This window comes from Lutjanus erythropterus, chromosome 8 (assembly GCF_056507025.1).
Source record: "Lutjanus erythropterus isolate fLutEry1 chromosome 8, fLutEry1.hap2, whole genome shotgun sequence".
NCBI classification, from domain to species: domain Eukaryota; kingdom Metazoa; phylum Chordata; class Actinopteri; order Lutjaniformes; family Lutjanidae; genus Lutjanus; species Lutjanus erythropterus.
In genome coordinates, this window is record NC_139324.1 from 42604141 (window position 1) to 42629488 (window position 25348).

Consider the following 25348-nt stretch of genomic DNA (forward strand, 5'->3'; position numbering starts at 1 on the left):
TTACATGATAAGAAATGCAGCAGAGGTTTTGTTCTTTATTCACAGATCAAGTTGCTGTTTCACATTTTAGACGTCACACCCTGCAGTGATATTACAGCCAGCCTCTGTGTGTGTGTGTGTGTGTGTGTGTGTGTGTGTGTGTGTGTGTGTTACTGTCACCTACAGTGATGCACATGCAGGCCTGTATTTACAGGAACATTTCAGTTATGGATGCAGTAGTCACGTCCTTTAATTAAAGGTTAATTCTGGTGTTTTTTTTTTAATCTCGTGACGCTGCGGAGGAGGATTATTACGTCACGTCCAACAGTCTGACTCAGCGGACTGATCACGTGATGACTGATGATGTGCAGCTTTATTTTCAGAAGCTGTATATTCAGAATCAGAATCAGAAATTGTTGACAGTACAGGTGCTCTCGTTCAAAAATAGAAACTATATATGAACAGAATTATAAGAATAGAAATAAGAAATATGTTAAAATATTTAATACATTCTTCTACAATACATAAAATAGCTAATATAATGATAACAATAATAACTATACACAATAAGAAGTGTGTAAAGGTGTACATTCTTTAGCTACAATATATGACAACAATATAAAAATATGAAGTATGTAGAAAATATAAGATGACTGAATTATATACAAAAATATGCATCAAGCTATAATCATAAATAAGAGTGTAATAACAGTTTTGTGAGTTATTGCTCAAGTTGTTGAAGATTCAAGTCAGTAATTTTCTTTGATTCCAACATAAATATGAAGTGTGACTCGTGGAGATGAACTTGACTCAGACAGACAGATACACAACTAAACCAACCAGTGAATAACCAGGAAATAAAGAACAAAGATGTGACTGTGGACTCTCAGCAGCTTTACAGCTTATTTTATTAATTCAAAACATGATGCAAATTTTTATTTAGACCTGCTGACAGATGTAAGAGTGAAACTACTGACCTGCTGATGGAGCAACAGGAAGTCAGAGGGTCACCGAAGTCATCAGGATTCATCGTCATGGGAACACAATCGTCTCACCAACATCCAACATGTCTGACATGTTTCATCCATGGAGCCACGCAGGAGGCGACTAAAGATACTGATGAGAGCAACTTCAGGTGAGAAAAAAAAACTCCATTACAGTCAATGTATAAAACAAATAACTCTCTCTCTCTCTCTCTCTCTCTCTCTCTCTCACACACACACACACACCAAGTGCAACCAACCCGTGTAATACTACATAATAACTTTATGCAACATTCAACACACACACTCACATATATAACTCACATATTCAGCTGTTCACTGTAATATTTTACACATTTTCAACCTTCATATATATTTAAAGTAACCCTCACAACCCTGATTTTTTTTTTTCTTTTAATCTTTTTTTCAGCAGGACCCAAACTTTTACTTCAGTCTTTATTCTGAGTTTTTACAGAGGCCTTTATTCATATTATCATTAAGAATCTGAGTTATATCACATTTTATTTTTAAAAACACAGAGAAATTTAATGGATGCTATAAGTGATAAAGAGATATCCCCTCTGTAAAAAAAACTTGAACTCTGACATATAAACAAGATTAAAAATTCATTCTGAACCTGTTTTATCTGGTGCAGAGCATTTTTCATCAGATTATGACTTATTACATTTCAGAAAATGTATAGAACAATAATTGTCTTCCTGGAAGTTATTTTCATGGTGTGAGCGTCTGCAGTTGTACGATCAGCCTGCTGGATCCTTCAAGGTGACACTCCACCACTAAACCACCACCTGGCTCTTTTCCCATCATGCCCCTGTGCGAGGTGCCTCTGGTTAGTGCCTTAATCAAGGACAAATTTCCACTGTGATCAAATGACTCGCAGCCAGCTGAGCTGCGACAGCTGATCTGGTGTCAGTCCTCCACAGTCACATGATGACACCAACAAACACACAACATTTAATTAAACCACAGTCCTGCCTGTAATCACTCTTTAAATATCCATCATTACTTTTCTCTTCTCTCATTTTATTTCAGAGTAAAACATGTTTACAGCTACTACACACATTTCAGCTGCAGAGATGCATCTGTGTTTTTTAAAGTTTCATTCATCAGTTTTAATTATTATCCATAACCACTTATTTTTGAAGGGTCGTGGGGGCGGAGCCTCTTCCAGCTGACGTTGGACATGAGGTGGAGGACACACTGAACCATCCGGTAAAAAGTCATACTGTGAATATTTTGACTGGGATTGTAATTTTTGATGAGATTAGTGGAAGTGATCAGTTGTTGATGTGATATTTATTGAGGTCTGAACCAAACAAACATGTTTTCTTTCATCTGGAGAAGAAAGATTTTTAGGTCAGAACGTCTCTACAGAACCTCATTATAATGATGTTTTCTCACAGTTTCACTTTTTCAAACAGTTGTGATGTGGTTCTACTTCTAGAACACACAAGTCTGCATGGAAAAATAACTGGTAAAAGTCCTGCAGTCAAAACTCCAGAAATATTTTCAGTAAAATGAACTTAAAGTTTCCAAAGACAAACTGAAAAATCAATGAATTAATGGTGAAAATAATAAGTTCCCCCCTTTTTAGATTTCCTGTTTAAATTGTTCAATTTTTTAATATTTCTTCTTGCTTATATTTTTATATTTTATTTTTGTATATTTTTGATTTGTGTTTCTTTATATTTTTCTGCTGTGGCACCATCAGTTTCCCTGCTGTGGGATTAATAAAAGAACATCTTATGTTATGAGCAGATGAATCCATGATGAAAATAATCATTAGTTGCTTCAAGGTTTGCTTCAAATTTGTTTTAAAATTTGATGAAAATCCATGTAGCCACTAAAAATATTCCACACTGAGAGCTTTTCGTTTTTTCTGTTTTGTTTATTGTGTTGGTCTGTTCATCTTTAAAGAGATTATATACACAAATTAGTACAAGAAGAGTTATCCAAAAAATTATACATTTAAAAACAGACAGACAGACAGAGACAACCCTTAGAGAAAAAGATTTTAACAGAAGAGTGTCAAACTTTCTCTGTTGTCTGTTTCATTTTCTCTGTTTTTTTTTACAAACATAATTTTTTTTAAAGCTCAACCAGAGACGTCCACACTCTTATCTTAAGATCATTTTCCAGTTAAGAAAGATCCGGTGCAGTGTTATTAAAGCTACAGCAGACAAAATACAAAAAAAATTAAAATAAAATAAAGTCTCCCTGGACTGATGAGCTGTAAAAACCAGGACGAGAGGTACAAACAGCGCCCCCTTCTCTGGAAATCTGACAAAAAGGCAAACTAACATTTCCCTTGTCTATGAAAATACATGTTCATGCTATAACTGCAGCTGGTTTGATTAAAATAATTTACTATTTTATACTTTTAGCTAATTATCTTATGAAAAGATTCCAAGAAGATGCCCGTACAGAAAAGTGGAAAAATACATACGACTCTTTACCTTTTTTTTTTCACAATCATTGAATATTTTACCAGACAGCTTCACATTTCACTCCTCTCACTCACTCAACTACCTGAAGGAAAAGGTCAGAGAAAAAAAAACAAAAACAGACAGGTGAGCGTTAAAAACACACATCTCACTGCACGCCAGTGACTTTAAGAGCAGCTGGGAGGCGATGACGTCCCTTTAAGGCTCACAGATCAGAGTCTGCACCACCGACTTGCTCTCGAAGTGAATGATCTTGCGGCAGTTCAGAGCTTCACGCTTCTGCATACCTGCAAGACGAGCAGAGGGGTTTTTAACACGGATTAAAACACGTGCAGGAAGCTGAAATCAGAGAATTTGGACTTTTGTTTCTTAAACATGTGACTCAAACTGATTCATGAATTAGTTAATCCTGTCACATTCTTGTCCGTTGAAAAATAGCATCAAACACCTGTTTTCACGTTTGGATCTATTTTTCAATTGACAACATTATGATAGGAATAATTAATCACTTTGATTCATTTTCTTAAGAAACAGAAGTCCAAATTCTCTGTTTTCAGCTTCTTAAAAGTGAATATTTTCTGGTTTCTTAGCTCCTCTCTGACAGTAAACTGAATATAAGATGTGATTACTGTGATTACCCAGGATCCTGTCCCTGCGCTGCAGCTTGTAGGTGTCTTTGCCGCGGCAGAGGTTGTGGATGAAGTAGCCGAGCTGGTCGACGTGCTCCAGACGCTCGGTCACGATCATCTCCTCGTGGACCAGGTAGGACTGAGGCAGGTAGGTGCCGGCCTGAGAGCAGAGGGACAAACAGAAACACAAAATCAAGAATCAGAATTAGTTTTTTTTTTTTTGGGAGGGGGCATTTTTGCCTTTAATGACAGTGACAGCTGAAGGTATGACAGGAAAGGGGGATGAAGAGACGGGGGATGACATGCAGCAAATGGGCCGCAGGCAGGATTCGAACCGGTGGCTGCTGCAGAGGACTAACAGCCTCAGTACATGGTGCGCACGCCCTACCGACTTTGCTATAGGGGCACCCCCCCCAAGAATCAGAATTTTTAAAGGTGAAACATGAGCCAGACAAGCTGTCATCTCTTACTGTCACTAACATCAGTTCTTATTATTTTTCATTTATATTATTGATTTATGTAATGTTTCTATCAACCTATATTATATATTTTTATTATTGAATACATTTTTCTCCTCTCTATTTTTGAACATAAACAAATATGTGAGAACAAATAAAGAAAATCAAACCTTGACGTTGATGAGCAGCTCCAGGAAGTCTCTGGGAGGCATGACGATGGACGTGTTGAGCGGGATGACGTAGCACTTGTTCAGACTCAGGTCCAGGTAGGCCGTCAACCTCTGAGACAAAACAAGAGAACGGGTGGAGAGAACAGGGCTTTTATTAGAGACAGGCTTCTATTAGAGACAGGCCTTTATTAGAGACGGGCTTTTATTAGAGACAGGCCTTTATTAGAGACAGGCTTTTATTCTATTTACTCAGTTAATGAAAACTCAAAACTTCCTCCATGTTTACCTCTTTTATGTTGCGGAAAAGTACAAAATAATAATGTCACACATTCACCACTTCCAGTCCTTTCATATTTCTTAACTTCTAGTGAATGCAACATTTCCAGCATTTTTCACATTAAAAGTCTTGTATCCTGTCTGTTATTAGTGGGCTTTTAATGTGAAAAACCAACAGAAAGTGTTGAGTTCCACTGACGGCTACCATTAAATGAATATTAGCTTTTATATGAGAATTGAGGTCTTTAGAATCTGACTGTTGTCTTTCACACATGTCCTCTGTTCTCCCTTCAATGAAACAGAATAATTTAATCCTTTAACTCATTAGTGATTCAAACAGGAAGCAGCGAAGCATCAATGATGAAAGGTTGGGGGCGGAGCTTCATCTCACCCTCTGGAAGTCGTGGACGATGTCAGCAGGGTCTCCGTCATCGAACTCAGGCACGGGGACGTTGATGAGCTCCACCTGCTCCTTCTCAAGAACACGGATCCTCTCCTCCAGCTGCCGCAGGGGGAACTGGTTCGGCAGCTCCACCTCCACCTGCAAACCAGTCCAGACAGGTAAACAACCAGTCCAGACAGGTAAACAACCAGTCCAAACAGGTAAACAACCAGTCCAGACAGGTAAACAACCAGTCCAGACAGGTAAACAACCAGTCCAGACAGGTAAACAACCAGTCCAAACAGGTAAACAACCAGTCCAGACAGGTAAACTACCAGTCAGACAGGTAAACAACCAGTCCAGACAGGTAAACAACCAGTTCAACCAGTTAATACGAACAAAAACACGGCGTGGAGTTGAAGTTGAACAAATCTGATTTAAACTCAGTGGCGTTACTCAGTGACAGTGTTGTTGCGGAGCATCATACCTCCTCTTCCTCCTGGATCATGAAGTCTTCCTCACGGTAGTTCACCCCGCACACGAACACCCGACCCTCCTGCAGAGACCAGAGGAGACAGAAAACCAGTCTGAGCCTGTTTCACTGCAGCAGATCTGGTCAGAGGCTGTAAATGTGACATGTTGTAATGAACATGTGATATCTGTCACACTGTTTAAAAATCCCACGCAGCAAATCCTCAGTTACACACAGAACAACATGTAGTCAAACACGTTCTCTGCATTTGACCCATCCTGCATTAGAGGAACTGTGCACCCACAGTACAGAACCCAGGGACCAGTTCCATTTCTTTCAAACCCACTCAGCCCACTATCAAATAATTTATTATTTTTATGAGCGAGTTCTGCATGTTCTCTGATATTCACTTCTATGTGTTTAACGTGGTTCTTTAAGTGTTTCACAGGATACGCTCTCAGAAATAAAGGTTCCAAAAGGGTTCTTCCTGGAGAACTGTGGTGCTTTTCAGAACAATGTGCTTCTGAAGAACCCTTTTTTCTTTGTAGGAGAGTTCTTCAAGGATTGTTGGAACTCAAATTGTTCTCAAACTCAGTGCAATAATGATCAAATCAAACCAGCTGATCACTGATTCTGAGCTGATGGGAAGTTTAAGGTCGGTGCAGTGAGAAGGATCGTCCTGCTCAGGTGGGTGGAGTTACCTGTCCTCCTCAAACATCACGCTGCTCATCCTCCTGCCTTCATTTCACAACTTCATCCTTCATCCACTTGTTTATTGTGTGTAGAATTAATAATAACAGATTGAAAATTAATTTATTAAATTCTAAATAATAATGATAATAATAATACTTTATTCTACTTCTGTCCAGAACATTGTACTTATTTGTAATTCTGCAACATGAGTGATGCTTCTCAGCTACGTTACATCGTCTTTTTAAGAGGAACGAGGGAAAAAGCAAAGGTCAAGGCTCCTCAGATGGATTTAAATGTCAAAATATTTTCATTTTATCTTCTCTTTTCATTTTGTCTTCACATATACTGCAGTGTTAAAGGACATATTTTGGATTCAGGCAACTATAATACTGACTTGATCAGGTGCTTTTTTATTACTGTCATGTTTTATGTCATTTTATTGGTTCTCTGTGAGAGTTCCACATGAAGCCTGAGGGGTTTTCAGACGACTTCAGCAGCGTTTGAACTCCTCCCACTTTAACCTCGTTGTCATGACAATAAGTAAACGTTAAAGTTGTGAGTTTCTTTGAGTCTAATCCTCCTTTAAACACCTCCCATATCTCTTTCCCTCCAGCTCCTCCGACTCGCCACTGTGGTTGAATTTACCTCCTGGTTTTCCCAGCTCACCTCCAGGATGTAGTAGCGGTACAGATAGGCTCCTCCCACCACCACGCCGGACAACATGAGGGCAAGACCCAGACACATGCACCAGCACCAGGCCCGGGACTGGTGATGTACCGGCACAGCGGCCTCTGCATCCTGCAGGACAGAGGAGGAGGAGGAGGAGGAAGGAGAAGAAGAAGAACGGCAGGTTAGAAACACGATTCAAACTAAACTGTGTGAAGAAGAAAAGGAAACTTTGTAAGACAAACGTGTGTCTGATCATCGCAGATAGTTTCTCTGCCTCCAGTCCTCCAGTCTTCCAGATTTATTCATTCGCTTCGCAAGTTTTTTGTCTACATTCAGTTTTTCATCCAGAAAACTGAACTCACGCTGCTCAAACCAGGAAGTGCTGATCATCTGCACATCTGGTTTAAGTTCATTTGTCACTTAATGTTTTCAGGAACATATTTATTTTGCACCTTGAACAATCCTAAATTCAGATTCTTTGAGGGTCAAAACTTTCCACATCTTATTTCACTTTAACTGTAAAATACTTTGATAATCATAATTTTTCATACAAAAACATTTCATGGTTCCAGATTCACAAACTCAGGTTCAGACTGATGTCTGTACCTGTAACAAAGTTTGGACTGTTGGTTGGACAAAACAAACACAACAGAAACAGAATTTTTACAAACCAAACAATCAATCAATTAATGGAGAAAGTAATCAGCAGATTAATACATAATAATCATTCATATTAATCATTGAAGTGCTGCTCCTCTCTGACTATAAAAACACTAAATTAATGTTTCTATAGAGTCAGAGTTCAATTTTTAAAGTTCTAATCTGATTCTGAAATCTGAATTTGAACATCTGACATGACTGTTAATAAACAAATAACATATTTTAAATGATCATCATCATTATGATTATTATTCTCATTATTCTCATTATTATTATTATTATTATTAGATTTCTTTTGCAACTAATGTGGAACCTGTTTTTGATGCTCAGCTCTAAACTGATCTTTTAACTTTTATTCACTTTCTATTTTGCATATTTTCATGTTTTTGTTGCTGTTGTTGTTGTTGTTACTCTGCTTTTTTTCCTCCTGTTGTTGTGCCGTTCACTTTAATTTCTACAAACTTTGACTCCAGTTGTTTTTGAAATGTGTCGTTAAAATAAACAGGGAGGTTAGTGTGTGTGTGTGCATGTGTGTGTGTGTGTGAACAAAAGCTTTGTTTCAATGGATGAAGGAGACACACAGAGATACACAGTGACTCATCATGATGCAAATCATCACAGAGACAAACTGAAAATGTTACAAACAAAAAGACACAAAGAGAAACTAAAGGTGAGTCTGCATCGTGAATTAATTTTACAGTGCATTAATTTGGAAATTCAAATAAAATTTGAGTGGAAATGGAGTTTCTGCCTCTGTTGATTTGATTTTTGATTGATTGATTTAATGTTAAAAGAAGTCAAGATGAGCTCAGGGACAATTTACTGAAACATAAGTGAAGAGAAGAGACAAGAGTTTTCAGGCTGATCATCAGTTAAGAAGACGTTCTGGTCTTCAGAGGAAACCAACAACATGTCAGAGAGCCGAGCAGAGACCAGTTCAGACTCGTCGCCTTTTATCCTGCTGGCCAGAGTCCACATTCTGATGTTTGTCTGCTGATAAAACCCTGCTCTCTGAAGAATTACCCACAATCCTCCTCTGCACTCAGCTCAAAATTTCCCCAAGAGCTCACACACACACACACACACACACACACTAATCAGTGTCACACAGACAGAAATTGTTGCTGTTTATCAACCATGCAGTCATACAGTCTGAGGTAATTCAGGGACAGAAACTTAACATTAAAAATGGAACCGTTATGTTTCTGCATCATGAAATAATAATATATCATTTTAATGTTGATGTGCTCAGACATGCTGTGAGGTAAAAGCTCTGTACTACGTCACCCTCACACTTCCATCATGAGGCTTTTAAACATGTCAACACACTGAAACAGGGGACTGACCCTTTTCTTGTTGTCAGTTTGTCTGTTATTTTTTTGTGTCTGTGTGTTCAGATCTCAGGACTTTTGGAGCTCCTGACTGAATCTCTGTGGTCTGAACTTTCTCTCCTGCATCACTGTTTTTACTTTCAGCTTTCTGCTTTATTTTACTACAACAATTATTTTCACACTCAATTACTTTTTCAACTAATCAATTAATAGTTGTTTGTTTTAAATTATCACAAAAAGGTGAAAAATGTTATTCAGTCCCTCCAGGATTTCACGGGTGATTTTTGGAGGATCGTTTTGGCCAAAAAGATCTGATTTCACAGCAGCTTTTCCAAAAAATTGCAATGCATGTTGCAATGTTTTAGGTGTTTTTTGCAAAGAAATTGTGGGAACAAGTGAAAGTTATGATTTTAAAAAGTCTCTTCAGTATTTTTTTGGAATAATGAAAAATCAAAGGCAACTTGTTCTAGAGAGAATGAAACAAAATCTGATTTAAATGTAAAATAAATAAGTTTTCTTGTTTTTATTCTACAAAGATTCAAAATCTTTTTGAAGCGCAAACTCAAATCCAGCACAAAATTATAAAATATAAATTGATTGGCTGAATTTGCGTTAATTACTGTGAACATCGCAGCTTCCTGGAGGGACTGATCAGAGTTTCCAAAAGTCCAACATGACGTCCTCAGATGTCCTGTTTTGTCCACAACTCAGAGATTTTTTTCTGCAGCCACAGTTCATGTTTGGGGAGAGTTACATGGAATAAAAGATGCACAGACAAGAGGAGCGAGTGTTGATGGAGTGTGTGTGTGTGTGTGTGTGTGTGTGTGTGTGTGTGTGTGTGTGTGTGTGTGTGTGAAGTGTTGATGTGATATAAAAACTCATACTGTAACTGTACACTTCTGTGGTGCGTGTACTTCTCAGTACTTCATCACTCCATGGCAAGAAGCTCAAGTTGAAGCTTTCAGTGTGTTTTGGCTTTTACAGGGTCGCAGCCGTTTCGTTTTCTCCTTCGCTCAAACCGATATGATGCTGTGTTTGGTTTCCCACAATGCCTCACTTCATAATACACAAACAAAAACACTTCCTGCTCGTGTTCCTGTGAGGTCAAATGAACAGCATGAAGCAGGAAGGAAACTGCACACGCTGAAAATATCTGCACGCCCTAATCTGCTCTGATCAAACTGACTCCTGCAGGAGAACTGAACCGATTCTGAAAGAATATCTAACTCTGATCATTTTCACTGATACTATAACTGTGATATGATATGCATTATTAGAGGTAATGATCACTTTTACATTATTATTCTTATTTTGGTTGAAAAACATGTTAAAATGACTATGATGTGATCATTTTTGCAGGAATCTGAACCAAAGGATATTTGAGGATGTCATCTTGGACTTTGATCAACATTTTCTGACCAAACAACTGATTGATTATTATGATTTCAATAAAATTACAATCATTTCTGCAGCCCTATTCTGCTGTCAAACATCATCTGTGATAAAATTACATTTACCTCACAATTATGTTCATATAAAATATCTGCAGATTTCAGAAATCTGAAAATCAGGAAAAATTAGGAATAAACTCAAGAATCATTCCAATAAAGGAGCCAAGAAAAAGAAAAATGTCCCTCAAGAAATGATGCCAAGCAGAACTGAGTGTTTAAGACATTTCAGTCTAACTTGATAAATGTGGAGCACGAGTCAGCGTTTCCTGCTCAGAAACAAAAACAAACCGAACACGTCGACTTCAGCAGGAAACCGTTGGCTCTTTCTGACCTTCACCTCAGTTACAGACAGCGAGACCAAACTTGTTCTGTCTATAAACGATAACAAGAGGAACTTTAAGAAAAGAGGAACCAAAGAAACGGTTGCTTGACACCAACGAGGCAAAAATATGAGAGAAAAACAGGAAGTGATGATGAAGCGTTTGAAGAGAAAAGTGCAGACGGAGCGGCGAACAGAGAGTTTGACAGGCCGAGCTGATGGAGACGGTGAAAAAAAGGGAACCTTTCTTGAGGCTTCTTTTCTCCATCAGCTGGTTTGCTCCAGTCAAACATGACTTCAGAGAACAGAAGAGGAACTGAAGGCGACCCATAGAGAGCACAGAGAGAACGTCTACAGCTCATGGAGAAGAAGACTACACAGACGCTTTGAGTTTGATCTGTCAGGCAGCTGGTGCACCTCCAGCAGGAAGTCAATAAAACCTGTTTGAATGTGAATGTGTGCAAACGTGAAACTGAAATAGGAACTTTCCTGAACTATAAATAGGAATGTAGTTTAATTTGACCACTCTGGATCAAAGGTTAAGAAATTTTAAGTAGTTGGTTCAAAGTTGTGTTTACTGGGGGACCGACGTCAACACTGCAATTATTTTGCAGGTTAGCCTTTTGCATTAGCATGTTCTGCAGCTGATGTGGCTGTTAGCATGACCATTTAGCGGCTGGCGTTTGCAATAAAAAATGACAAGGCGAGGGTCGGGTGTATCAAATCATGTGGAGTTTATTCACAGAAATAACAGCAGTACAATGTGGCAGCAACATATGTTGGAGCTGACCAGCAACGCAGACAGATGGAAACTGGCACCTTAAATACCGTGTCTCTGGTAGACCCTATTAGAAGATCCCATCTGAAGGTGCTATCCAAATTTCCTCGCTGACAAAATTCCCCTAATCTGTATCTAAACAGTGTTGAAACCAGGATATTTACAAAACCCCACTGTTGTTTAGCCCATATATAAACAGCCAAACGATATTATAATCAATAAATATACAAATACAGCCGACTCCCAAATCCCCCTCCTCCTATCTTCCCACTTGGTTCCCTCCCGGAAGGTTTAACAAGCCACCTGTACCCGGGGGGACTCTTTAGGCTGAACACCCTGGAGCGGACACAAGGAAAGACAGGTGAGTAACAAACAACTTAAACAATATTTACTTGTGCTAAATATTGTGACAAAGTGTGTGCTAGTGCACGTCTTTTTTACTGCACAGAACTCAGAATGTAATTTAAATAATTGTTCGTCAACTATGAACAAACGGATGCACAACCGATACCGTCTGAGCCGAATATCACGCCACTCTCTTTCAGGCAGAGCTGAGTATCAACTGCAGCATCTGCCAGAAGACAACACAATCACACACGGTTTAAAACCACACATGCTACCAATAAATAGAGCCAATAAATACGCTACAAAATCTTCAAATATGCAACATGCAAATTGTTCTGTGCAAATTCTGCTAATAAAGTGCAAATATTGCTATCAAAGTGCCGAGTGCCATTATTAATGTACATAGTTTAATTGTTTGTTAAAAAGTGCAACTAATACCAAACCACATTGTGCAATATTCACAAGGCAGAAGCCATCAGACAATAGTAACCCCCCCCCCCAAAGGAGAACAGTACCTCAGTCCTCGGGTATCCTGGACAGACAGTCCGCCACCACATTGGACTTCCCTGACCTGTACCGAACCGTGAAGTCATATGGCTGCAGGGAATGGTACCATCCAACAACACGCATGTTAGCATCCCTCATGCGATGCAGCCACTGTAGAGCCCGGTGGTCCGTTTCCAGGAAGAAGTGTCATCCCAGTGGCATCGGAGGGTGTCGATGGCCCACTTCATCGCTAAGCACTCCTTTTCAACCATAGAGTACCTCGTTTCCCTGTCAAGCAACTTACGGCTCAGGAACACAACCAGTCTCCTCTCTGCTTCCACCTCCTGCAGCAGCACCGCTCCCGGGGACACTCCAGAAGCATCTGTTTGCAGGATGAAAGGCCTCTGAAAATCTGGACTGTGGAGAACTGAATGAGTGCAGATGGCAACCTTGAGGTCCCTACAGGCTCTGCCACATTGATCAGTCCGCTGCACCTTGTTGGGAGCTGAAGCTCTGGTCAGGTCATTCAGCACCACTGCTCGGTCTGCGAAGTGAGGAACAAACCGGTACCAGCCCACCACACCGAGGAAGCCTTTCAGCTTCCTCTTAGTGGAAGGAACAGGGAAAGAATGGATGGCCTCTATCTTACCCAGCGGCTTCATCTTTCCAAAGCCACTGATGTAGCTCAGGCACTGGTGAGGGTTGCTGGTAAGGCCGGCTGCTCTGATTCGTTGTAGGACCTGCTGCAGGTGGACCCTATGCTCCTCCAGGATTGGCTGAAAATCACCACATCATCCAAATATGCAGCCGAGAAGTCTGAAACATCCCTCAGCACATGGCCCATCAATCTGTGGAATGTGGCTGGCGCCCCCTGGACGCCAAATGGCATGACGCTGAACTGATACATACCAAATGGAGTCTTGACAGCCGTCGGCTCCTTAGCCTCTGGTGCCAAGGCTACCTCCCAGTAGCCTTTGCTCAGGTCCAACGTGGTGATGTAGTGAGCTCTGCCAACCCTCTCCACCAAGTCATCGATACGGGGCATTGGGTATGGATCAAAGTGGGACACTGCATTCAGGTACCTGAAATCTATGCAAAATCTGAGTGATCCATCTTTCTTCGGGACGGCACAACAGGCATTCCACTTCCCTCTGGACAACAGCACACAACAGGACTGCACCACTCACCACAGGACACCGCGATTATTCCAAGCTCCAACATCAGCTCGATTTCCTTCTGCAGCTCAGGAATCAGTCGCTCTGGGAATCTGTAGTTCTTCTGTCAGACTGGAGCATTGTGCTGGACCAAAGAGGTGAACCCCTGTGTCTCCCTGAAGAGGTCTGGATCAAGCAGAGGTTCAACCTCTCAGAGACAGATGTGTCAGATCCATTTTCAGGGGCTCTGCTGTAGTAAACTTCTCATTTGTGTCCTCATCCTGCACAGCCCGGACCAACAGCTGCTGGCACACAGATCTGGTACTTTTTAAGTCTGTCTGGTGTATTCAGTTCATATGTAACTTTACCCACTCGTTTGCTGACTTTGTAGTGTCCATGCCATTTGGTCAGCAACTTGCTCTCACTGGCTGGCAGACGTAGCAGCACCTTTTGGCCTGGGCTGAAGACCCTCTCTCTGGCCCACCGATCATACCAAGCTTTCTGGTTTTCCTGAGCAGACCTCAGGTTTTCAAGTGCGATTGCTGTCATCTCCTCCAGTTTCTCCCTCATTTTGACCACATATGCCACCACATTTTCTCATCCTGGTCTCGGACTCTCCCAGTAGTCCTCTCACTTGGCGGCTGTACAACAGTTCAAACGGAGAAAACCCTGTTGACACTTGTGGAACTTCACAATAGATCAACAACAGGTATGGCGACCACCGGCCCCAATCAGCACCTGTCTCAGAGACAAACTTGCGCAAAATGCTTTTTAGAGACTGTTAACATCAGCTCACTGTTTGATCCACACTGGTGTGTGTGTGTGTGTGTGTGTGTGTGTGTGTTGATGCTGCATTGTAAAGTCAAGTATATAGCAACAATTAAAAAAAGAAGGCAGCAATTGCTTGCCACAATTTTTTTGAGCTAATAAACTAAACTAAACTGAGAGAGCGCCATCTGCTGGACCATCTACTGCACACGCTCAGTTGGACCTGATATTATACACACGTGTTAAATGCTGAAGTGTTTGAATTTGAAATAAACATCGACAGACGGTCTCAGACTCTGATGATCTTACTGTTTCACAACGAGCTTCAGCGACAAGAACCAACAGGCCTTCAGACGAACATTTCACAACACACACACACACACACACACACACACACACACACACACACACACACACACCCTCATTAAGACACTCGTATGTCAACACAGTGAAGTATGCAGACGTCACTCAGCAGGAACAATGTGTACAGTCAGAACGTTCAAACACTCAGCTGGATTTTCAGGATCATTTCTTTCATTCAGTTCAGATGTTTGATGATCAAACTGTAACTGAAGATTATTCATCACTACTCATAAAATAAATGTAAAATATGTTCAGTCCAACCACCACCTCTCCAAAACATGAAGATCTTTAATATTTAATGATATAAAACCAGGTGGAAGTAACTAATTATAACTTTCATGAGTAGATTTTCAGGTCTGTACTTTAATCATACTTAAGTATTCATTAAACCATGTAATCCACTTAGTTACTTTTAAAATCATTATCTGAATTAATATCCAAATATTTCATCTGCATTTCTGCAGCCAATCAGGTGATCTGATCACAAACGGATCAATGAAAACCAGGACATATAGATGAATAAAAATACAGTCAGTCAATATATCAATATCATATCGTATCGTGATATCAGACTAGATATCGTGATACGTTTTGGATATCGTTATATCGTGATACAACATAACTGTTTTGTCTTTTTTGAGGCTGCATTACAGTAAAGTGTCATTTTCTGTTCTAGCTGTTCTATTATTGCTTCTTTACTCACTCTGTCATTATATCCACATTACTGATTATTGATTATTTATCAAAAAATCTCATTGGATTAATATTTTGTGAAAGCATCACTAGTTGTCCCTACAATATTGTTACGATATCTAGATATCTGGTCATAAATATTGTGATTTTTACTCATTTTATCACATCAGCAGCTTCCATCTGGTGGAGTACAAAACATACAGTCAGTCACAACCTACATGATCAATAATTATTGATATCGACTGATATGAAACTTCACTATCATGATAAGTTTTTCCAGCTATGTTGCCCAGGCCTAAATAAAAACTAAGTTAACACAGCAGCAGCAGCAGCAGCACAGGTTTGGACTAACGATGTTAATTAATCATTAATCAATTCATTGCCGTTGAGAATTTCACCAGTTAAAAATGTATTAATCAATATTTGATCAATAGTCTATAAATGGCAGTTATTGCATCTCATTTGATATTGTTTTGTGAAATGAACTGATCATTGATCAGAACAGAGACGGAGAGTTTGGAGGAATTTAGGTTCGGAGATTTGGAGAAACAGTAAATACTGAAACGATTAATGATGTAAATGATGGTTTCAGTTGAGTTTCAGTTGAACTGATTCTCCTGCAGAGGAAATGTTTAAACACAGACGTGATTCTCTGAGTTCAAACTTTCTGTTTCTGTTTAAAATGACGAAAAAAAACAAACAAAACTGCTTTACTTCACTTCCTGTTGTGTTCTCAGAACACCAGCCATCTGTCCCTGTCTGTCTCTCTGTCTCTCTCTCTCTCTGTCTGTCTGTCTCTCTGTCTGTCTGTCTGTGTGTCTGTCTGTCTGTCTCTCTGTCTCTCTGTCTGTCTCTCTGTCTGTCTGTCTGTCTGTCTCTCTGTCTGTCTGTGTGTCTGCAGATGATTCGTCTCTTCTGGTCTCATGTTTAAAATCTTTTCTCGTGTCTCGTTGGTGTCAGAAACTGTCGGTCCAGAAGCTGCAGCAGGTTTCATCTGGACTGAATTCACATCACACAGACACACTACAGAGCTTCATCTGGTCTGAACATATATGATGTATGTGTTCTGAAAAGAAAATCTCTTAAATATTGAGATTCTTTGTCCATCTTGAGATTTTATGGATGCTGAATTTATTTTTATAAATATACAAATATCTCAAGCTCAGTCTGTTAGCTCGATGCTAACACATAATTAGGATTACCATTAACATGCTAATGGAAATTAGCATTGCCATCATTGTATTAAACAGATCTATTTCACTTGAAATGTTTAACATACAAAGACGATTTGTGTTCATTAATCAGTTCAGATTCCAGCAGAAAAAATCTCACATTTTCATGTAACCTGAATCTGAAACGACACGCTGAGCTGAAACATCCGACCAGGTCTGTGACACATCTGCCAACAAGTCGACAGACGAGCAGCAGACAGACTCGAGGAAGACAGAAGAAATAAACTGTCCTGGACTTAAAGCGTCTCTTAGACAGAACAGGTTGGTTTTATCTGAAATAAAGTCACTAAATCTGTTGTGATTCTGATAAAAAATAAAGTTTTTGGTTTCACCTGAACAAAAACTTTATTCTTCCTTTGTGCAGTAACTGAGCTGTATTAACTCCTCCTCTAATCAATAATCAGTGTCCAAACACATGATTATCCTGCGGTTCTCCTGATCCAAACATGGTTCAGTCCTCTGTTAACCGTCTTAAGAGGATCAGCCCGTGGCGTCCTCACAGCAGCTTGTGTTTGTGTCTCTGTGGAGACGTTGGACAGGCGAGTATCAGTGTCCAGGACGCACAGCTTCAGTTTCACTCTGAAACTTCATCCTCCGCTCACACAGACACAACACGACCAGAGCTGCGCGAGAAAATCACATTACAGCCAAGAGAAACAGACAAATCAGAAATTGGAAAAATATTATTTTTTAAGGAACTGATGATGTTAAACACTGAAAAAATCCTGTGTGCATTAAGAGCCATTTGAAGCTGTTAATCAGTCTATAATCACCAAATCAGATTTTAATCAACTAATTGTTGCATCTTTAGACTGAACATATATCATAGTTTCTTCGCGGGGGGTCGGTGTATATCCGTCCGGCTGGTTTAATCTTCCTTCGGCGCCCTGCAGGAGCCGCTAAATCTCTCCGGATGAGCCTCCATCTGACTGATTAAACCATAATCCTGCTGGAGGAGTCGACCGTGAACGTCTCAGACGACGACGCAGAGGAACAGATCTGATCTGGGATCAGCTGATGGAGGGATGAAGGAGGATACGTTAAACCACTTTAATCATAAAGAGTCATAAAAAGGTCCAGTTACTGAAATACTGAGGTGCAATATTTGATAAAAACATGGAAAATGGTGAAACACTGATCCTGTCAGTCGTGAACAATAGATCCAAACAGGTGATCTATTGTTCAACTACTGATCAATCTGGCAATAATTTATCCATAATTTGTTATTTGTAGGCAAGAAGTTGGGCTGCAGGAAGCTTTAAATAGAGCAGCTGATTAATACAGAAAATGATGATCAATAATGGAAATACTGATCAGTGGCAGCGGTGACGGCGTTCACTCTGCCTCTGCGTGTTTGAGCCGGTTCTTCGACAAACATGTAAATTAAATGTAAATTATTTTCCATCTGTGGCTGCTAGAAACTTTGAGAGCGCAGATCAGCCTCACCTCAGTCTAATTTTATTTTTACTGACGCTGCAAATGCAAGATGATCTTTGAATTATGAATCATTATTCTTATTTTCATTAGAAAAAAACACATTAGAGGTCAGATTTTCTGATGAGAGCGGGTCAGGATTAATTCATCGATTCATCGTTTTGAATTTAAGACATGTTGTTTCTTTCTTGTACGTGGCTGAAATAAAAGCAGGATCATATTCAGGCTCCTCAGCTGCACATATAAAAATAAAGTGAGTGTAACATGTCGAGCGTATTATCAGCACAGTACCACAGGAGGTCTTCATTAAGCTTCCTTCCTGATTCTGCAGCAGCAGACCCTCAGACCACATCCTGCTCCTATAAAACACATTTATAGTTCAGAGTCTGACCGCCAGAATCAGCAACTTATAACTGCTTATAACCAGCTATAACAGGCTGTTTACTCAGCTGACACAACATGAATACACTCCCATTTATATAATTGTGTAAAACATTTACCAAACATCGATGTCAGACAGATGTTTCTGATGGGATACGAGCCTGCAACAATTAATAGATTATTAAATTAATCAGCAACTATTTTGCTCATTGATTAATCAATTTTAAAATAAAGGAAAGTCAAAATAATCTGATTCTAGCTTCTTAACTGTGAATATTTTCTGGTTTCTGAGGACATTATCTTGAAATTTGGGAAACACTGAGCAACATTTTTCACCATTATCGGAAAAACTTGAAATATTGCAAATGTTAGCTAAAAAGTTCACAAACCTTACATTTTCTTTTGCTAGCTAACACTGGCTAAAAAGTTAACAAAAATTACTTTGTTTGACAGCTAACATTAGCTTAAAAAGTTACAAAAACATTATTTTTGAGCAAACTAAAAAGTTAGTTGGTCTAGTTAGCTTTCTTTTGATGAGTCAGCAGAGACGCTCTAATTTCTTCTTTATTGAAAACTCATTTTGCTGAATTAATGGAACACCTTGATGATTTTATATACATCTGTGTGCTTCACGTTTGTACCTATTTTTCAAGTGACAGTATTAATTAGTCCAGAAAATAGTTGACAGATTAATCAACAATGAAAATTAGTTAGTTGCAACCCTAGTTACATGAGCCAAATATCGCTCTTCACACCAACCAAACTCCATTTACAAAATCATTAATTTTAGTTGTTGCAGGAGTTGTTGGTCTACTGCTGCCTCCGTCTGTTTGTTTGTGTTATTGTGTGTTTACTGTGTGTTATAATGGTTAGTTCAGGATCACCAAAGTCACACAACAACACAAACAGACAGACAGACGGAGGCTTGGTGGTGGTTGGTTTGTAGAGTGATATTTGTCTTATATAACGGTGCTTTCCTGTCAGAAACGTGTCTGAAAATACAGGCTAAACTTTATCTGTATAAAATGAGGAAGAAATTCTTAAAGTCTCATTTAACGTCTGTGTCTCTTGTTCTGTGTTCTGGCTTTAGTTCTCTTGTCTGTTCTGTGCATCAGTTTCATAGTTCCTCTTTGCTGCTGCGAGGTTTTGAAGAAGTTAATGGTTAGAAATCAGGAAATTACCGAGAATCTTATGAAACACTTTCGGTTTCTCACACTTGATGCCAAAAACATCAAGTGAGTGATGTTCCAGAGTCAAACACAGACAGCTGGAGTTCATCAGAGTTGTGAAAACTGCCCTTTAAAGAGCAGCAGGGCCGCACCTCGCCGTCATGTACCAACACAACGTTTCACCTGCAGCAGGTGAGCGGGACCGACAGTCTGCTGCAGCCTCATGAGGCCTCGGCTCAGCGGCTGACGTGATCTTTCCTGCACACAGACGGCTCAGAGGGACGCCTTCGTGTCCTGAGGATTATCTCAGGTGAGCTCACCTGCAGCTCAGCCGTCTGCAGGTTATTATTAGTGTTTGTCTGTGGGAGTTCTGCAGAGACACCGAGGCCTGATCACTTCAGTCAATAGATCAGTCTAATAAATGTCTACTTCATGTGCTGATCAATGACGAATAAACTGATCAGACTGTGACAGAAAATCAATCAGTGACAAATCGGTTAAAATGTCCAAACGTTTGCTGCTTTCAGTAAAAGTTATAAAAACATGAATTCTGAACAAGCTAACAGGTCAGTTAGCCCAGTTAGCCTCCTCATGATGACTCAGCAGAAACACTCAAATTTCTTCTGGATTAAAAACTTGCTGAGTCATGAAGTCCGTTATCTGTTCCACAGGCTACACTCTGAGAAATAAGGGTTCCAAGAGGGTTCCTCCTGAAGGGCTGTGGTTCTAATCAGAACTATTTGTTTCTGAAGAAAGGATAGGTCAAGGGTTCTTTGTAAGACTAAGGGTTCCATTAAGAACCCCTTTCATCCAAAGAACCTTTTTAGAAGAAAGAGTTCTTCAAGTGTTGTTGAAATCCTTGAAGAACTCTATACCATAATATAAAATGGTTCTCAGGAGAACCTCCTTGGTGTGTTTTAGATAAAACCCTTGGGATACAAAAAGGTTCTTAGTCGAAACCCTGGTTTGGTTCTAGATAAAACCCTTTGAATATAAAAGGGTTCTTAGTAGAACCCCGTGTGGATTATTGTCAGCACCCTTAGAAAGATAGAAAAGTTCTGGATAGAACTTCCAGAGAGGGTTCTATTGTGGAACCACTGCCCCATAAAAGGGTTCTCTGTAGAACCTCTCACAGGGGGTTCTAAGTGAAACCTGTCACAGATGGTTCTAGATATAACCCTTTCTGTTGGGTTCTAGGCAGAACTGTTTGAAAGGGTAAAAAGTTGCTGCTGTGGAAATGAAACCTTGATTGAGGAGCCGTTTGGTAAATAGAACATGATTCTGATGAACTGATGAATTGATTGTTACCAATGATTGATTAAGGACAGAGTTTACAGTCTGCAGGTAAAGACTGACGTCTGGACAGATCACGTGTTTGAAGACTTTCTGATGAGCTGCAGGTGATTAAATCTGAATGTAAACTTGTTCTGTGCAGTAATTTGAATATTTCTGGAGATAATTCCAGTGTTGATCTGCAGCTTCCTGTCCGTCTGCACAGCGTCAGCAGCAGATTATTCAGGGAGAATCTAAACTGAGAGCTGCTCACGCTCAGTGTTTAACTCTCTCTCTGTTTTCTGTTTCTATAAATGTGTCAGTGAGCGTTCAGACACAGACGAGCCGACGCTGCGGCTGATTGGTTCAACTGATTAAAGACCGACGACACAAACGGCCCAGAGAGGATGAAGGACGTTCACGAAGACGAGCTCTGGATGATTTTATGATTTATTCCTCTGTCGTGGTGCCGTTCACATGACAATCCTGATTTAAACAGCTGACGTGTGTGTTTGTCTTCTCATCAGTAACTTTATCATCAGACAAACACTTAACACAGTTAAAAACAAGTTTATCTGTTGTTTAAGAACTCTGTGAATTTAATGCTTCATGTTGAATTAAAATAAAGTCCAAACCAGGGACGATAACAAATAATCAATGATCCATAAATCGGTTGTTAAGAATTTGATTGATCTACTATGACATGAGACGAAGAAAAGCAGAAAATCCTGCATAGTAGAAGCAGGAAAAATGAGGAATTTGGGGCATTTTAAAGAATAAATGACTTAAAATGACCAAGTGATTCATTTCTGTGAGTTTTGGATTTTCTGTTTCTGTTTCAGGACGTCTTCAGAGAAATTTAATCTGCTGCTTCTGAGGCACAAATAAAAATTCATTTTAATGTGATTATTTTGTGTCACTAACAATATAAAATATGCAACGTCAGACTCATCAAGCAGGGACGTGTTTTAAAAACCTTCATGTTTTGTGAAAATTTTCCAGACTTTTTTTTTTCAGGTGTAGAAATGATCATCAGTTAGTGAACTTTACTCTGCAGATGACGCTGCGTTCAGGAAACTCCCTCCTGTCAGACAACCGAAGGGAAAAACATTAAGCTCCGATTATCAAGATAAGAGTCCGACAGACTCGAACTGAAACTCGCCCCCCCCTCCACCACCGTCTGCAGCCACAGTAACCAGATATGATCACCTGAAGAGCTCACACGTCCATAAAATAAAACCCGTTTACCCACAAGACAGTCGGGTGGAGTTAAACAAGACAGCAGCTTCAACCTGCTCAATTATTCATCACACACACACACACACACACACACACACACACACACACACAGACACACACACACTTTAACAAACTGAATGGAAGAAACTGTCTCAGCAACAACAAAGTCACGATTATTGATCACGTTCAGGTGAAGTTCAGAACTCTGATTATTTTCATTGTCAAGTATTTTTTCAATTAATTGATCCTGTCACAATCTTGTTAATTGAAAAATAGTTCCAAACAACCTGTTTGGAACTATTTTTCAATTAAGGATCAATCTGGCAATAATTTTTCCACTCATCAATAAGTTGTTTGATCCATAAAAACCTTTCATTTGAAAACTAATAATAATAATAATAATAATATAATGATTCCCAGTAACAGTGAGTGGACATACATCCACTGTGCAGCCGATTCATGACAAATGTTCCTCTCGATCTACGGCCGCTCAGTCGCAGACCGTGAGTCCTACAGTCAAACCAAACACATGTTGAGTGAGAAGAGAAGACGCTGAACGTGGTCGTGTAAACTTTATTCTCATGGCATCAGATACGCGGTCACACCAACGTTGTAAAAGAAAAAAAACGATGGGGTCTGTTTGTCTCCAGAAGGTCTGGATCTGAGTTAACATGGGAGTGAATGGGTCAGTCGGTTGGCAAACCTGCCCTTTTTGACCTCACTGAAACAAAACTATAAGTCTGTTTGCTTCTGTGGTCACATGTCTGCGACCGGCACGGCGTTTCCTACGATTTCATGTATAAATTGTGTATGTGGAATGAACACTGTGGATGTGGGAGGGAGTGTAAGAGAAAACCTCTTGACTCTTGGATTTACCCCGACACACCCATTCTTAAGTCTGAAACAGACCAAAAATCTCCCGAAACATAAACTGCGATTTCATCAAAACCACTGTAGTTATGAAAATGTTGTTTAATGTCAATAAAGTTTACAGTCTCATGAACCATTAAACCCTTGAATGACTTGTCTATGTTGAAGTATGGCGAAGCTTCATGGCGTCAAAGAGGGACGATTGTGAGCGTTTTTCACAAAAATCCTATTCCTTTTGAATTGGAGATTTTTTGCAGTTTTTGGCGATTTTCACCAAAATAATTTGACAAATCGTTAACAAAAGTCGGAGCACACTATTCCCGAATTTTCAGCACGTTTTGATGTGCTTTTTGTGTACATGCTCCCAACGGTGTGGGACTAGTTAAACTATAAAATGGAAGAAGAAGTAAAAAAGTTGGGATATATGATAAATATCACAGTCTAGAAATTATAAGCCAGTGATTTAAAATTTATATTATTTATTATTCTGCTAATTATATTACAGTAGATAAACAATGGTTATAATAATACACTCTATAAAAGCCAAAGTATACTTGAGATTTTTTCTGATGAAGTTAACTTTTGGTTTCTGTCGTCACGGTGACATCAGAATATTCCCAGAATATTCAAGTAAAAACTGTCAAACATCTGCTGGTTTCAGTTTCTTAAATGTGAAGATCTGCTGCTTTTCTTTGTCAATTCTGACAGCAAATGAAGAGTTTTTGTGTTTTCGACCGTTGATGGACAAAATCATTTGACACTTTATGGAATAATTGATAAATTCTGACAATATCTGACAGATAATCCATAATAATGAAGATAATCAGTTACAGCCTGACTGTTCAAACTGTAAAGATCCTTCAGGTGTATTTGTAATTTGTGACATTAATATATGTAAACACAATCTGACTGACATTTTTGTTTGTATACATGTTAATTTCCTTCAGTTTTCTGTCTGATAGATCACAACAACAACAACAACAAAACTAAAAACTGTTGGTTTCCACTAAACTACAATGTTTTTATCAAATAAAATAAAGGTTACAGTGTTAAGTTACATGAGGAAGTGACAAAACTTCACCAAAACACACGAAAACACCTTCATAAGAATATTTCACGGAGCTTTTAAACCGAGTAAAACTAACTTTATATATTATGATGTGAATGTTGTGTTATATATGTAATATTATAATGTATATTTAATGACGTGAATGTGTTCGACACGATAAAACAAAGTGCGTGTTTCTCCACCCAACCTGAAACTGACTTCACTTCAGCCATTTTCTACTCACTTTGTCCTCTTCGGGAATCAGAGTCTCCGCGTCCTTTTTCACGTCTTTCTGTCCCAGAGCGGAATTAAACGACACTTTAACCATCCTGAAAGAGACGAGGGCAAATTCCGAGCGAGGAAAAACACCAACGAAGAAAAGTCCGAAAGGAAAAACCTGAAGAAAACAGAGAGAAACTGCTCCGAAGTGAAGAAGCCTGACTTCTCTCCGGCCAAACTCTGATCTGTTGAGATGATAGCAGCAGGAGGGGGCGGAGTCAAGGTACACTCAGACAAAACACAACTACTTCCTGTTTCAAAATAAAATGCACTGCCAAAACCTGGCAACATTTCCAGGTTGAAACCGAGAGGGAGAGAGAGAGGGAGAGAGAGAGAGAGAGTGAGAGAGAGAGAGAGAGAGAGAGAGAGAGAGAGAGAGAGAGAGAGAGAAGATTTTTGAAGTTTTAAATTAGACATTTCACATACATAAAAAGGGACACACTGATAACACTTTTTTTCAGACCGAGTACAAGTACAAGTACTTATATTTGGATATTTGTCAACACCCAGTACCGACACAAGTACGTAATAATGCCATTAAAGTTCTTACAGTAACTTTTAAATAGTTACTTTACACATTACATTTTTAGGTTATTTGTAGTAAGTTACTTTACTGATTTTGTTCCTTATTAAGCTGCAGTTTACTGTGTACATGATATATTTCAGTACAATAATTTCACAACATTATTATGGACTTGCAGAATTAAGTTTACTATTATAAATGGTGTTATATATGATAATCATTTCATTATCATTTACAGCATTTTAACGAGTATTTTAATTTAACAGTTACACGCGTAGTATTTAAGTTTCTTCCTCATGTCTCTCTTGTCTAAGAGATAATTAGTTCCTACCTGTCATTGTTTAGGGGGGACAGGTATGAGTGTGGCACCATGTGTG

The 25348-nt window shown here is 39.3% G+C and overlaps 1 protein-coding gene and 1 long non-coding RNA gene across 3 annotated transcripts; one reads left to right on the forward strand and one right to left on the reverse strand.

The window, feature by feature from the left end:
- Nucleotides 1-2850: 2850 nt before the first annotated feature.
- LOC146323372 (integral membrane protein 2B-like) lies at nucleotides 2851-24650 on the reverse strand. Of its 2 annotated transcripts, none has more exons than XM_084725568.1 (7): nucleotides 24414-24650; nucleotides 7174-7305; nucleotides 5830-5898; nucleotides 5352-5501; nucleotides 4685-4795; nucleotides 4066-4216; nucleotides 2851-3714 (listed from the first exon to the last, which is right to left on the reverse strand). In XM_084725568.1, the coding sequence occupies exons 1-7, from the start codon at nucleotides 24495-24497 to the stop codon at nucleotides 3626-3628; spliced, it is 786 nt and encodes a 261-aa protein (XP_084581694.1). In that variant the 5' UTR covers nucleotides 24498-24650; the 3' UTR covers nucleotides 2851-3625. The 2 variants fall into 2 exon arrangements, with proteins under 2 accessions (XP_084581694.1, XP_084581693.1); XM_084725567.1 differs by having other exon boundaries at nucleotides 7153-7305.
- On the forward strand, nucleotides 19585-21462 carry LOC146323373 (uncharacterized). The gene is made up of 3 exons (XR_014771339.1): nucleotides 19585-20050; nucleotides 20412-21140; nucleotides 21336-21462. It is a non-coding gene; the product is annotated as an uncharacterized LOC146323373 (long non-coding RNA).
- Nucleotides 24651-25348: the final 698 nt, after the last annotated feature.

What these genes read in the sequence shown, in the direction of transcription:
- LOC146323372 (XM_084725567.1), bottom strand. Translation starts at nt 24,497, where the DNA reads ATGGTTAAAGTGTCGTTTAATTCCGCTCTGGGACAGAAAGACGTGAAA. An exon ending in TGATCCAGGAGGAAGAGGAG is followed by an intron (nt 5,502 to 5,829) that starts GTATGATGCTCC and finishes ACTGGTTTGCAG; the next exon opens with GTGGAGGTGGAGCTGCCGAA. An exon ending in GCGCAGGGACAGGATCCTGG is followed by an intron (nt 3,715 to 4,065) that starts GTAATCACAGTA and finishes CTCGTCTTGCAG; the next exon opens with GTATGCAGAAGCGTGAAGCT.